The 14,675-nt window shown below is 40.6% G+C and overlaps 1 protein-coding gene across 1 annotated transcript in view; it reads right to left on the bottom strand.

Annotated features, from left to right (window-relative positions):
• Window positions 1-1,920: 1,920 nt before the first annotated feature.
• TMPRSS15 (transmembrane serine protease 15) overlaps window positions 1,921-14,675 on the bottom strand; it is an 88,296-nt gene continuing 75,541 nt past the window's right edge. The window contains 6 exon segments of the mRNA XM_073329227.1: window positions 1,921-2,076; window positions 3,626-3,765; window positions 7,269-7,364; window positions 7,654-7,835; window positions 11,410-11,584; window positions 11,917-11,966. Coding sequence (XP_073185328.1) covers window positions 1,921-2,076; window positions 3,626-3,765; window positions 7,269-7,364; window positions 7,654-7,835; window positions 11,410-11,584; window positions 11,917-11,966 — 799 coding nt within the window.

Genomic DNA, 14,675 nt, shown 5'->3' with positions numbered 1-14,675 from the left:
ATTCATAGTATCGGTTGTGATCTTTCATAGTGATTTTGTCCTGGTCGGGGGACAGGGGTAGGATTTACTTGGTCACTTTTGCTGGATCACCTTGTACAGCAAGACATTCCAGAGTGGGCCACAGGCCCTTTTCACTGGAGAGCCCACACCTCTCACACCTTCCTTTTGTGGTCTGCTACAGTCAAATCAGAATAGCAGCACTTTAGGTTGGCATAAATGATGTCACAAGGTGGGGGCAACAGAGGATCAGGTTGATTGTCTGGCAAGATTCCAGGCACAGTATAAGGCCAGACTGAGTAAGGCCTAGTGTTACTTCAGGTTAATAGCAAGGAGTTGGGGGAGAGAGGGATGAGGTCTACGAGACTCTTGTTCTGAAGATTTGATTGCCCTTGTTAATAGCTGTACTCAGTGATGGAAGGCACCTAGGCAATGGGCATCATTACATGTGTCTATATAAATAATTACAATTCTTTTAGACTTTTACGTAACACCATGGAATTAATTAGATTTTAATTGTTCTATAGCAGGCACTAAGCAGAAACAAAAGGAACATGTCATATTGTACTAGAATGATTACATCATTAGATACAAACATACATACATTGTGAGTACACAGTTATTTATGTTTACATTTAGAAAAAAATTCTTATTTTGAAAAGAACCCAAGAAATTAAAGCAGTCAGGCTATTTAATATTTTACACAATTGAAGTCCTCTAGTGGGTGATTCACCCTAATTGTTAAAACAAAACAATCCAAAACGTTCTTTTAAAGTCCCTTGTATTGATGACTGAAAGTAAACATGTGATGTACCAAGCAGCAACTTGAGTGGCATGTTTATTTTCCTTGCAAAATTGTCTGAGGATGCTTGTTGTTAGATGCTTGTTGTTGGGGGAGGGATAGCTCAATGGTTTGAGCATTGGCCTGTAAACCCAGGGTTGTGAGTTCAATCCTTGAGGGGGCCATTTGGGATCTGGGGCAAAAATTGGGGATTGGTTCTGTTTTGAGCAGGGGGTTGGACTAGATGACCTCCTGAGGTCCCTTCCAACCCTGATATTCTATGCTTTTAAGAGCATTACATCTTATAACAGAAGAGTTTGTTTTTTGTGTGCACAACTGTCTGTCTATAATTAGATAACTTAGCAGTAATTTCCAGGATGTTTGCCAGAAATAATCATAAAAAATGGTACTCTGTTCATCCCTGGTGTAACTTCATTAATTCCAAAACAGGGACACCAGGGAAAAAAATTGGCTCCAGGTCAGTTTAGCCATTACAAAGCAGCTAGATTGATTTGCACACCATCTCCATGTATAAAACATATTCCAGAACTGTTCGTAATAGGAACAAAGGAGCTCTCATGATCTCATAAACAGTTAGGGTACAGCCCCATTTTGATGTATGGAGATTATTAAACAACATTCCCTATGCATTGAAATGGGAATGAATATTGGGAAGGAAAGCATGAAAACCTTGAAAAGCTGTTCAAATGTTTGGCCTGGGATTAATAATTTATATAGCTGTTACTCAATAAATAGTGTATCCTGTGCACATCACAGATTTTACTCCTTCTAAATCTTTGTGCAGGTTTCCATAATGTACTGGGCATTGGTATTTGTTCAATAATATGTCTGTAAGGTGGACAAATAGTAAAACAATATCTCATAGAGCTGTCAATGTAAAGTGGTAAGAACCAGTGGCAAAAAGAGACAACTGGGGCTGTTTTGAAATATTGCTTTCTGATATGATAGAGTTTCTTAATATTTAATGTTTTCCTCCCAAAAGTTTGGTTATGTCTAAATCTCATTTTGAATGACAGGATTTTATTCAGTTTCTCTCACCAGTAGCTTTGAATGCTATGTGGTATATTATAATCTTGCTTAGTATTTGCCTTTACATTCTATTTTTGTTTTTTAAAATCAAGCTAACGTATGAATTGTTTTATCCAGTCCACAAATTGTGTGACTCGAACGTACACTCCAGGACGCTGGGGCAATGCACATTGATAGCCAAAGGATGTCACACCTGCCAAAAGCCACCTGTTACTGTCTTGACTCATCAGGGGCCCTCCTGAATCTCCCTGCAATATTGAAATTCAAAAGTTAAAAAAAGAACTGCTCTTGATCTTAAAGTAACTTTGGATCTTCAAGCTGTTTTGCCTGTGTGTATCCCAGTTTTGGTGCACATACTCCTGATGTGCCCAGAAGGGGATCCACATGGAGAAATACTCAAAAGAGAACACTGTTTACTAAATTTTTTAACATAATGTGTGATCTTAAGCTCTTAGACACCTGTTAGTCATGAACTGTATCAACCATGAAGCATAGTAGAACCCTTTGCATTAATTGTTTTACTTATCAACTTTAGGTTATATTCTCTTACCCTGCACAAATCCTGTATAAGTGGGGTTTGCACCGGGGACTTCTGAAAAAGGTCTGGGGGAATAAAATCTCTCTCTCAAAGGCTGAAGAGGAGCTGCAGAAGGCTACAGGCTGTCTGCACTTGCTATATCCTTCCTAATTCATGGTTCTTTGGTTATTGATTACAACACTGATTTGTTGCACTCTGTATAGTATTAAGGCCCCGCTCTTCCCTCTTCAGTGTGGCATTAGGGGAAACAAATAAAAGCAAAACAGGTAGGGAAAGCCACACAAGCTTAAGGAATGTGGAGTGGAGCCAAAGCAGTATGACCTCCTTTTTTCTGGGAGTCTGCTGTAACTCCCTAAAGGCAACTTCATTTGGTCTAGTCTTGCAGTTATGGGGCACAAGCCAGAAGCAGCACAGTGTAGATCCAGTGAGAACCACATTACGTAGCATGCTCCCATTAGAATGTGATGAAAACTGTCAGCAAAAACAGAGTTCATGCCGCTAGAACTAAGAGTTCAAGCAGAACTAAGTGGAAGCTAGACACAGAATTCAGTGCTGCCTGCCTTCCCATAGAGAGGGAGTGCATTGTAGGCTGAGCTGGGGTGGACAATGGCTCCTTAGGAAGCTATGCTGCTAGAGGGCAGGAAGATCATAAGAGAGCAATTTAGTTGGGGATTGGTCCTGCTTTGAGCAGGGGGTTGGACTAGATGACCTCCTGAGGTCCCTTCCAACCCTGATATTCTACGATTCATGATTCTAACAATGTTGTCTTGTCACAGAGAAGGGCAGCCCCTGCAAGTTGTTGGAGCTTCCATTTCTTGAGGATCTATGGGGTCTAAATGCTTGAAGGTAATGCCCCCTTGCTGCTCTCCATCCATCCAGCTAAAGTCTTTCTTAGGCTTGTATCAGCTTGGTATTTAAGCTTCACACCTCACATTTTCACCCACAAACATCTCTTCCTCTTGAGGAGATTGCTGACCAGAAACTGTGTGAAGTTCAACATGTGGCACTTCCAACACCCCATATCGCTCTGTAGTGGGGTTTTTTAATATCAGAAAGGTTCCTTCGGACCTTAAAATATATGAGCTTGTAATCTTTGAAGCATGTATCTTGTTACAGTATGAAATATGTAAGGCTCTGAGTAGAAATTATATTCTGACAGCGAGTGGCTAGTTTTTAATGATCAGAGGACCAACCAGTGAGCTGTTCAGTAATTAGAAGGAATATAATATTAGCAATGCAAATGGGTTGTTTTTACTTACCTGACAGGAATCTATTCCTCCTTCATCATAGCCTGCACACATCATATTCTCTGTAATATTATATTCTGGCATCTGTTGTTGGCATTTCTCATTTGTTATAAGAGGGACCTCTGCTTCTTGCAATATGTTTGCAGTGGAACCTGATCAAAATAGAGAGTATACACAACCAAACTGATCAAAATGCATAGCATAAACAACAGCCATTATTCTTAGTGATTCAGAAATTTCACTTTCATTACACAGCACTATCGAGGGCCTGGGTTGCCATGTCATTACTTCAGTTTATACCTCATTAAAATGTATCTAGGAACTTAAAAGGCCCTGGCTCACTATCATTAATAGATTTTATCCTCTGTGAGGTAGAATTTATTAACTCTATTTTACAGACGGGGAACTGAGGCAGGGTATATTATGTGACTTGCCCAAGATCACAAATTGAAATAAGGCTGAGCTAGGATTTGAATACCCATCTCCTGAGTCTCAGTCCAGTGTGTTGTGCACTAGGCCCCCCTTACTCCTCAGTCATTGGAGTTATTCTTGAGTAAACAGTAGTGAATGACACCCTGAGCTTTTATAATAGGGATCACCACTAAATTTTGTTTTTCAAATAACTTAATGAAGACCACTAAAATAAATGAATATTATGATGCATGGATCTAAGGATTAATTAAAAATGTGGCTTCGACTATCCAGATTCTTTGAGTACATTGTATGATTTTCAGTTGGTCATTTGAACCCCTTACACCAATGTATGTTATTAATTATTAACCACAGTTTTATGGCGCAATTGTACTCTGAAAGTAGGTCAGCAAAAATGGCAGAGTTGTTCCATGTTTATTGCTCTGTGACACCAGATCAATAGGATTGATTTACAAATGAAAATGTAAATTCTCAGCTCTGGAAATTCAGCCTAGGCTCTAACAGTCAAGCTGCATTCTTTCCTCTGCATGCATCCTTACCAGTAATAATAATATCCTATGAGCCACATTCTGCCATCAGATTCCCCTGTGCTACCTCCTTTGTCTCAGGACAGAATTTGGCTCCATCTGCAATAACAATCTCTGAAAAGTGGAAATCTGCTTTATTATGAAGTACAGTATAAATACATTTCAGGGTGTGTTCATTTTTAAATGGCAATTTTTATTTTGGGTGGGTTATGTAAGGATCATAAAAATTGGTTGCAGGCTGAAATTTTGGCAAATTTTAAATTTTAAAATAATCATTTGGGACATTTTAAAATGTTTGCCACCAAAAACATGTACGTGAGAATTCTCTGTCATTGATGTGGTTGAATTGGGCATGGCAGCATGTATGTGTCATGGCCCACAAGTCATAAACCTGGGTTTCCAAGGTTTATAGCAAGGACTGGCAACCTTTGGCACACAGTCCGCCAGGGTAAGACCCCTGGTGGGCCGGGCCAGTTTGTTTACCTGCCACAACCGCAGGTTCGGCCGATCGCGGCTCCCACTGGCCGCAGTTTGCCATCCTAGGCCAATGGGGGCTGCGGGAAGCGGTGTGGGCCGAGGGATGTCCTTGCCGCTGCTTCCTGCAGCCCCATTGGCCTTGACCTAGGGGTTACAGTGGATTCTGCAGAAACGGACCAAGGGGTTACAGTGGACGAGAAGCCGGATATGAGTCAACAGTGTGCCCTTGTTGCCAAGAAGGCCAATGGCATTTTGGGATGTATAAGTAGGGGCATTGCCAGCAGATCAAGGGACGTGATCGTTCCCCTCTATTCGATACTGGTGAGGCCTCATCTGGAGTACTGTGTCCAGTTTTGGGCCCCACACTACAAGAAGGATGTGGAAAAATTGGAAAGAGTCCAGCAGAGGGCAACAAAAATGATTAGGGGACTGGAACACATGAGTTATGAGGAGAGGCTGAGGGAACTGGGGATGTTTAGTCTACGGAAGAGAAGAACGAGGGGGGATTTGATAGCTGCTTTCAACTACCTGAAAGGGGGTTCCAAATAGGATGGCTCTAGACTGTTCTCAGTGGTAGCCGATGACAGAACAAGGAGTAATGGTCTCAAGTTGCAGTGGGGGAGATTTAGGTTGGATATTAGGAAAAAATTTTTCACTAGGAGGGTGGTGAAACACTGGAATGCGTTACCTAGGGAGGTGGTGGAATCTCCTGCCTTAGAAGTTTTTAAGGTCAGGCTTGACAAAGTCCTGGCTGGGATGATTTAATTGGGGATCGGTCCTGCTTTGAGCAGGGGGTTGGACTAGATGACCTCCTGAGGCCCCTTCCAACCCTGATATTCTATGATTCTATGATCCCTGGTTTATAGGAACAGCCATATTCCAGCCCTCCATCTGGCAGCCTGCTAAGGCTTGCTTACCTGGGATCCAAGAAGCCCAGCCCCAGTTTGAAGCTCTGCCCTTGCAGTACTTTTGGTGGCATCCCAGAGCAGCTGACTGGCCTGCTGGTCCAGCAACAGGCACAGGAAACAGCTGGGCTCCACCCTGTTCTGGACTATGTGCCCTCCTGCTCCTGCTCCTCTGGCTTGATTTCCTGTCATGTGATTCATGGTTCTGACCTCCAGTTTGTCTTCTGACCCTGATTCCTGTCTAGTGACTCTGGCTCTGGCTACTAGGTCTGGCTGCCCACAACCCAGCCATGACAATATGGGATCTTCGTTAAGAACAGGCAACAACCCCAGAAATGTTCACACTGGGCCTAAATTTCAGCCTTTTGTCTAAAATGAGCCTAAATATTTTTTTAATTTAAAAAAATTTAGATAAACAGCCCTCCTTCGCTGAAGTTTCTCAACAGCAGAAAAGTCCCCTTTTCTTTCCCCCACTTCTGACGAGCTTGTGGTATGGCATATGAACTGCCTGGTGCTCATCCAAACTGAACAATCCGATTTTATGAAAATGGCCTTCCTCTAGAGAAGGACTGGAACCAACTTCTTGCACCCGAATGCTCCTGAAGGCAGGGATGTTCAAAATCTGGATCTGAATTTTATCTCTCTCTGCATCTGCCGTTGCTTTAGCAAGATGGAATGAAGTGAAAAGCAGGATTTCAGCCTTAAATCTACAAAAACAAGGAAATGATGGACATTTTTTTCCATATGAAGAGTACTCCATTATAGTGAATGGCAAAAAAATCAGTCACAGTATATGACCTTTTTCGAGATCTTTCATGTCACAGAAGGTGGCTGAATAAAGAGAGCACTGGACTGGTACTCAGGATACCTTCATTCTAGCTGTGGCTTTGCCACTCAACTGCTGGGTGATATTGTGCAAGTCATCTCACCACTCTGTGACTCAGTTTCCCCACTTGTAAAATTATTATAACACTTCCTTTGTAAGCCGCTTTGAGAAATACTGATGAAAGATGCTATTTAAGAGGCAGATATTACTATTACATACAAATCCCGCCCACAAATATGTACAGGCAGTTCACATTGATTTCTATTGTGTGCACACAATCAGAAACATGATAATGGAAATCAAACTGGAAATAAGACATACTTTGTTAACAGGGAGGGAAATTAGCCATTGGAACAACTTCCCAAGCGATGTGGTAGATTTCCCATCACTTGAAGTCTTTAAAATGTAAAGTAAAAAATACATCTCTGACAGCAAACAAAGTTTTCTTCCTTATTTTGTGTGGTATTTTTAAAAGTGTGGTGACTCACCTTGATTTGTAGTTCTACCCCAGCCAGCAACAGAGCAATTAATTCCTGGCAAAAACTGTTGACTTGCTTCTGGTAAGCAAATAGGCTGTATGTAATCTGTGAAAGAGAAATAATTATTTTCAGCTTGATTCCAGTATTCTGGTTTTTGTGATGTCAGTTACCAAAATGCACATTGATCCAAACCCTCTCTTCCTTGCTCAGGCAAAATGTCCAACAAGTGCAGGATTGGTTTTCCCAAGGTTATATCTAATTTATAAGGACAAGTCCAAGTATCCCATAAACCTGTCATTACTGAGTAAAGTCAGGTTGACTAGTCCACTTGGAGCTAGCTCAAATTAATTCATACAGAGTAAATAAATGTATAAGAGAAGATCAGCAATCCTACCTGTATAATTCACTTTGAATTGAAGATGCATCATAGCAATGTCATTATTTTTTGTGCGCTTGTTATAATGAGGATTTATGACAATTTGATCGATCTTTCGAATTACTGTCTGAGGATATGTGAGATTCAAAGTGGTATGCAAGCCGAGCACTCCTTTCCACTGAGATGGTATTAAATTCCTCCTAGAGATTGCAATGAATATTCACAATTATTTATGATCAAATGAAGGACTTGAACAATTTGCCATGTATAATTTGTATTAATCTTTAATCCCCTCAAAAATATATATTATTTTACATACACACACTTGGTATATTTTTTCAGATTAAGTGGAATAGCATAGTATCATTTGAAATTGCCTCTGGTTTTCTGACAGCACTAGTGGCCTAAAGTTTAGTATCACAGAATCATCAGTTCATTTTTGGTATTAAGCCAATAATACATTTATACCGAGATGCTTGGACAATAGTACAATTATTGAAGAATCATTAATTATTATGACCCTTTAAACAGCTGAAATTAAAAATTCCCATGCAATTAATAATCATCCCTCAGATAGAAAATTATGAGCATGAAATACCTTGGGGATGGTAGACTGAGGGTATGTCTACACTGCAACTGGGAGGTGTGATTGCATCACATATAGACATACCAAAACTAGCTTTAATTTAGCTAGCTCAAAGCTAGCTCAAGTTACAATAGCAGTGAAACCACTGTAGCATGGACAGTGTATGTGTCCAGGGTTCAGGGTGGACAAGACTAGTCCCATGCTGTCACACCTTCACGGCTATTGTTACTCAGGCTAGCTAGATCAAAGTTAGCTCAGGTATGTCTAGACATGCTGCAATCGTACCTGATTGCAGAGTAGACATACCATTAGAAATCTGATTTTTAATTTTTTTTTTAACCTACAGCTGAAGAAAAAATCTAGAAAATCAGAAGTTAAGACTATCTGAACATAATAGAAACACAGCATTTAAATGAAAAAAGAAATATGACAAGTTTGTTCTTCTACAATCTGTATTTATTGTTAAGCTGTAAAGGATGTACTTTAGTTAGAGACCTGCTTTATAGCTGAAGTTGTTTTGAATCATCAAATGTCCACTGAATGAACTGATTTACAAACAATATAAATACTTATGAGCTGGTGGAAGCTGAGCACCCAGATTTCCTTCAGTTCTCTATTGTGATTGAAATGCAGCAAATATTGGTGTCTGTAAAAACACAGTGATGAATACAGACTCTCTCTGAATATGGTGAAAATAAAATTCATGTACATCTACACGATTAACAAAAACAAGATGCAAGCAAACACCTCAATTAATGCTCAAGATGTAGAGATAGTAAATGATTTCAAAAAGAAAAGGAGGACTTGTGGCACCTTAGAGACTAACCAATTTATTTGAGCATGAGCTTTCGTGAGCTACAGCTCACTTCATCAGATGTTTACCGTGGAAACTGCAGCAGACTTTATATACACACAGAAATCATGAAACAATACCTCCTCCCACCCCACTGTCCTGCTGAGTTATCTGGGATCATACATATCCAACCAAGGAGGCTGTTCTAAAGAAATTGGAAGAAATGTAGGGATGGTTTGCTCTGCAATGACCCCGTAACAAAAATTCGGAAAAAAACCCATAGAATCTTAAAACGTACAAAGTTTCAACTGGTGAAAAACTTAATTTTCTCAATAGCAACCTACGGATGTGAATTGTGGGAAATTAAGGCTTCTGAGAAGAAGAAAACTGAAGCCTTTGAAATGTGGTGCTGGCAAAGACTTTTGCATATCTCCTGGATGGAAAAGATGAGGAATGTTTATGTTCGGAACATTGCTGGAGAGAAGCAGACTCTGTTGTCAGAAATCAACCGGCACAAACTTATGTACTTTGGTCACATCAGGCACAGAGATGGAAATAACTTTGAGACAGTTATCACAAAAGGAATGGTGGCAAGTCATTGTAAAAGGGTATGATAACTGAGGAGATGAATAGATGATGTGTAGCAGATTATTGGGAAATCATCTGCTAAGTGCTCATAGGTAGCAATAGATAGAGAAGGCTTCAGTAAATTCTGCCATGTCACCAATATTCAGACATAAATAAATGGAATTTAGTTACTTACAATAGTGATAGCTCTTCCATGATTTTTTAAACACTATGTTTTCCTATTCTTGGTCCTCCCTACAGCACTTTAATTGTAGACATCATGGTGACATATTGTAGGAAATATTTTAAAATATACCTCATCTCCTCACATTCTGGGTAGTGCACCATAGAGACTACTTGAGCTGATTAACACATCTATTCAGACAAATTGAGATTCATTCCAATTGTATAGAGTAGTGTAAATCTTGATCAGTCTCTCATAGTGTATGGCAGAGAGTCATAATTACACAGGCAATACTAAATTTACCTTTATGAGATAAGATGTCATTCTTTACTCTCACACCATTGGGAAAGCTCTGAGTGAGTAATGAAGACACCCAACTAATTACGGATAAACTGCAAATGCTTGATGAGGTATCATATATTTAATGTATACTACCTTCCATTTTCAAAAAAGTGTCTCTTGATTTCAGTGACTCCTTACTGGAGTCATTGAAATGTGGGGCTACTAAAAACTCCAGGAGCTGTGAGCTGGACTCCATCTCTTATTAGGTGAATGAATAATTCAGTACATAATAATTAAATGATGAGCTGGGTTGTTAACTATACCTATCACTAATTTCAGGATTTTCCCTAGTCTGGTGCAGACTTCAGTGGTCATGTCATTTTTATAAAACTGGGTCCCTGCTGTATATGAGTTTTCACCACAATATTATACATTGGGGGATGGGAGAGAGAGAAAGAGAGATTACGTGTTTGAAAAATCCTACAGAACTGTCTCAAGTCCCCTACATTAATTTTTCCTCATACTTTCTGTTGACTCTGGCTATTCTCCATTTGAACAGTTTTGTTATTGGGTATGATTTTCAAATACCTAATCTGAATCATTTATCTGATGGGCCTTCAGACCACTGAATAATTCTTTTTCAACTTTGAAAATAAACAATTAATTTGGCAAAACAACATTATTCTAGCATGAAAAAGTCATTTTACTGAGGCAACAATAACAGAATATTATTAAAACCATAAATGTAAGCCCTGATTCCGTAGTCAGATCCATCAGAACATTACAATATAGGATTGGACGTACCTCCTGGTCAATGAGTTCAGTTCCCTGCTATCAAAGGCAACCATATCTATTCTCTTTCATAGGATACATAAGGGGAGATCCCTGTGAATATGTGGTTCCTATTGACTTCAGTGGGACTTTATGGGTTTGTTTACATTGCAATAAAAAACCTGCGGTACCAAGTCACAGAGCCCATGTCAGCAGGGCCCAGGTTGAGGGTCTAAAAATTTCAGTGCAGACTTTCAGGCTTGGGCTGGAGCCTAGGCTCTGAGACCTTCTCCCCTTGCGGGGTCTCAGAGTTCGTGCTACAGCCCAAGGCTGAATGCCTACATTGAAATTTTATAGCCCCGCAGCCTGAGCCCTGTGAGTCCAAGTGAGCAGACCAATGCCGCAGGTCTTTTATCACAGTGTAGACATACCCTATGTGGCTAGCAGTGTTGCCCCATGCGTATCTGATTGACAGGTCAGGGCCATTCCGTAACCCAGCTTTATGAATGAGCATCTTTCCATCATTATACATGAACATTTGGGAGTGCCAACATGGTATATGTATTAACTTAAGGAGAAAGTAAACATTACCCATATACACAGTGCGCTGCTGAGACTAGCCATTCATCACTGATGAGGGAAGCTCCACATATAGGTTTTTCATTAAAAAACAGTGAGACTACCCAAGGCCAAGCTCCTTCTTTGGCATCACTTCCACCTACAATCCTTGCACTGATCTCCTGAGTTATGAGTCGTTTTCCACAAGCTGAAATTTGAAAGGGGAGGGGAGATCTGAAATTAATTTATGCCGTATTTCAAGATGTGCCCAAGATGCAAAGTTCCAGTCTGGAACAGGATCTGATCTTCCCTAAAGTTCAGGAGGGTGGGAGGGTGGGAGGAGGGGGTGGTGGATATCTTCTTTTTGTTTGCACCCGTTGTATGCAAACAACTGAACATAGTAAATGTTCCTGCTTCATGGTTTATATGAAAATACAGTTTATATTTCACTGCCAAAATCTTTCAAACAATATACATGAAGTTTATGGACCTAACAATTTTATTTTTGAAGTGGAAGTTTCTTATGAAACACTTACTTACGTTTATTGTTGCATTGTAGATAAATCACCAGATTACTGAGACACTGTTTGCTAGAATGAAAGCACAGTTGTTAAAAACACAGGTATCTGCATGCCAGGTGACATTACATGCATATGTTTAAGTGCAGTTTAGAATCACTATAAAACTTCTTTTGTTTTGTTTCCTTATTCTAAAGTAAAACCATGGTGTTAATATGCAGTAATTTGCCTGTACTGCCCAATGCTTAAATGGATATTGCACATATAATTTCTCCTTTGCTGTGCATTTGATTAAAAACAGCGTATTATAGAAATAAAAGTAGCTTAATCTTTAGGGGGGGAATGTCATCTGCTAAAATTCTGAATCCAATACAAACTGAATTCACTATGGATTTTTTGCTGCCTTCTTAGGTGTTTTCAGGAACTTGCCACTAGAGATCAGTGTAACCAAAGAATTAAAAAAATATATATATTAGTCTGATATCAGTTTAGCTTTCATGGAGATAACACTGCACTGTAGAATATATATAGACACATATAAAGGCTTAGGAATTATTTAGAAGAGACATAAAGCCAGAAGCCTGAAGAGCACAAGGCCACAGATCAAAACTACTCAAGCATTTCTGACACCCAGAGGTTTTAAGATTATCTTCATAGCTTGTAATGAATCTGAACACTGGGGACAGTGCCTGTGCCACCAATTAAATTTGATATATACAAAAATATACTGGGAAAGAATATCACTGGAGGACTAGTTTAATGCACAGTTTGTTTTTTAAATGTATACAGAGTAATATAGCATGATTGTATAAATGTAGCTATCAACATTTCCCTATTATACAATAACATACACTCTCATATTGTAATCCAGAATCACTGTATAGTTTTCACATTGCAAATATCTCCTATTTTCAGTCTTACATATAACCCCAAGGATGTGGTTTACACCATTGAAGCCAAATTCTTCAGTCTTTACTCAAACTCCCATTGAAAACTCATAAGCCCTTGTAAACCAGCTGTACATTGGGCCATCTGGCAGGGAGGATGAATAACATGGCACAGAAAAGGGTAGGGCAGCGAACACACCGGCTCCCAGCAGGATTGCACAGTAACTGGGAACTTTTGCATAGGAGCTCCATCTCTACCAAACTGCCTTACATGGATTCCATGGAGCTGCAGAGGGTGCAGGAACTAATGCAGCCCACTCCTTATGCAGGTTCAGCGGGAGGTGGGATAGAACGTTAGCTCATCTGGACAGGGCCCATGCCTTCTATGATGGTGATACAACATCTAGCATCTCCCACTCTTTAATCTATAGCAGGGAGCTATGGGTAGGAGTGGCAACTCACTGAGATATTTCTTACACTGCTGACACCCTCTGTTTGCCATGATCAGAGGGACTTCAAGCTAGTGGGCCTCCACCTTTACTTCATGTTGGAGCTGTCAGTCTGGAGACTGGCTTTGGACTGTTCATCCCATTTGTCATTCCTATTGATGCCAGCTGGGTAGCTGAGGAGGATCCATTCCCCTTAGAGCTGGATGAAAATTTTCAGTTGAATGGTTTATTTGCCGAAATATGCAGTTTGGACCAGCCTGAAAGTATTCCTGATTTTGAAACAAATTTGCCAAATGCTTTTGGCCAAAACAATGATTTGGGATTTGGTGCGATTCGCAAAATGGACAGAGAGAAGGTGGTGCCACCAACCTAATAACTTTTAGCCAGTGTTTAAGGCATTCAACTGAATCCAATTGCCCCACCGTACCTGATGTGGAGAAGGGATTTGAACTTGGGTCTCCCACACTGCAGAAAAGTGCCCTAACCAATAGAACAGCTTCAATAGGAGAGACTGAAACAGCCCCACGGAGGCATACGCTACAGTCCAGTGGCTAGGGTTACACTCCTGCAATGTTGGAGAGCTGCGTTCAAATCTCTTTTTTACATCCGGCAGAGGGGGAGAATGAACCTGGGTCTCCCACATCCTGTGTAAGCACCCTAATCACTGGGATAAAGGTTATAAGATAGGCAGCACCAGCTCTTTCCCTTCCCCTCATTCCCACATTTGTGAATCTAGCCGTTCATTTCCTTTGCTATTATTTTTAAAAGCATCTGGAAAGGAAACAATACATTTTATTTTGGGTCAAATGAAATGTTCTGTTTGATACAAAATGAAACATCTCTTGACATTTTCAATTTGCCAAAATTTTTCAGAATTTTTATTTTGGTTTGATTCAAACCAAAATTGTTTTTCAATGTTTCAGAGCTGCCAATGAGCCAGAAAAATCAATTATTTGCCCAGTTCTAATCCCCCTCCTCTCCCATTGAAATGTCAGGGAGGCCTGGTGCATGCTGACTGCTTCCCCTGCGTGACCTCCAAAAGGCCCACTTGTCACACTGTATATAGAAGCTGGGCTGGCAGCAACTCCTGCGGTGGTGGTGGATGACTTTGATGGCTGCTTGCACCATTCCTCCTGTCCTCCCGGTGCTCCAGCTGGGCAGTGGGGGAAGCCCCTGAACCCTGACCCAGCTTCCCACCAGGAGTTTGTGGGGGGGCAAGCCCCCATGCCCCTACCCCATTTCCCTGGTAGGAGCACTGGCGGAGGAGGAAGGGGGTGGAGAGGGGCCCCCACTTGCTCTGACCCAGGGCCCCCCAAATCTCTAACCCATCTCTGGCTGTGGAGCCTGCCATGCCACAGAGCTGCTTCGTGTTAAGCCCCACCAATGCTTCTAGGGCTAGGATCTGGCCCAATGCAAATGTTATCCTTCTGTCAGTAAATAAATTC

The sequence above is a fragment of the Lepidochelys kempii genome, chromosome 1 (genome assembly GCF_965140265.1).
Source record: "Lepidochelys kempii isolate rLepKem1 chromosome 1, rLepKem1.hap2, whole genome shotgun sequence".
Taxonomy (NCBI): Eukaryota; Metazoa; Chordata; order Testudines; family Cheloniidae; genus Lepidochelys; species Lepidochelys kempii.
Note: the sequence above shows the minus strand (reverse complement) of the source record. Positions and strands in the feature narration are given on the sequence as shown.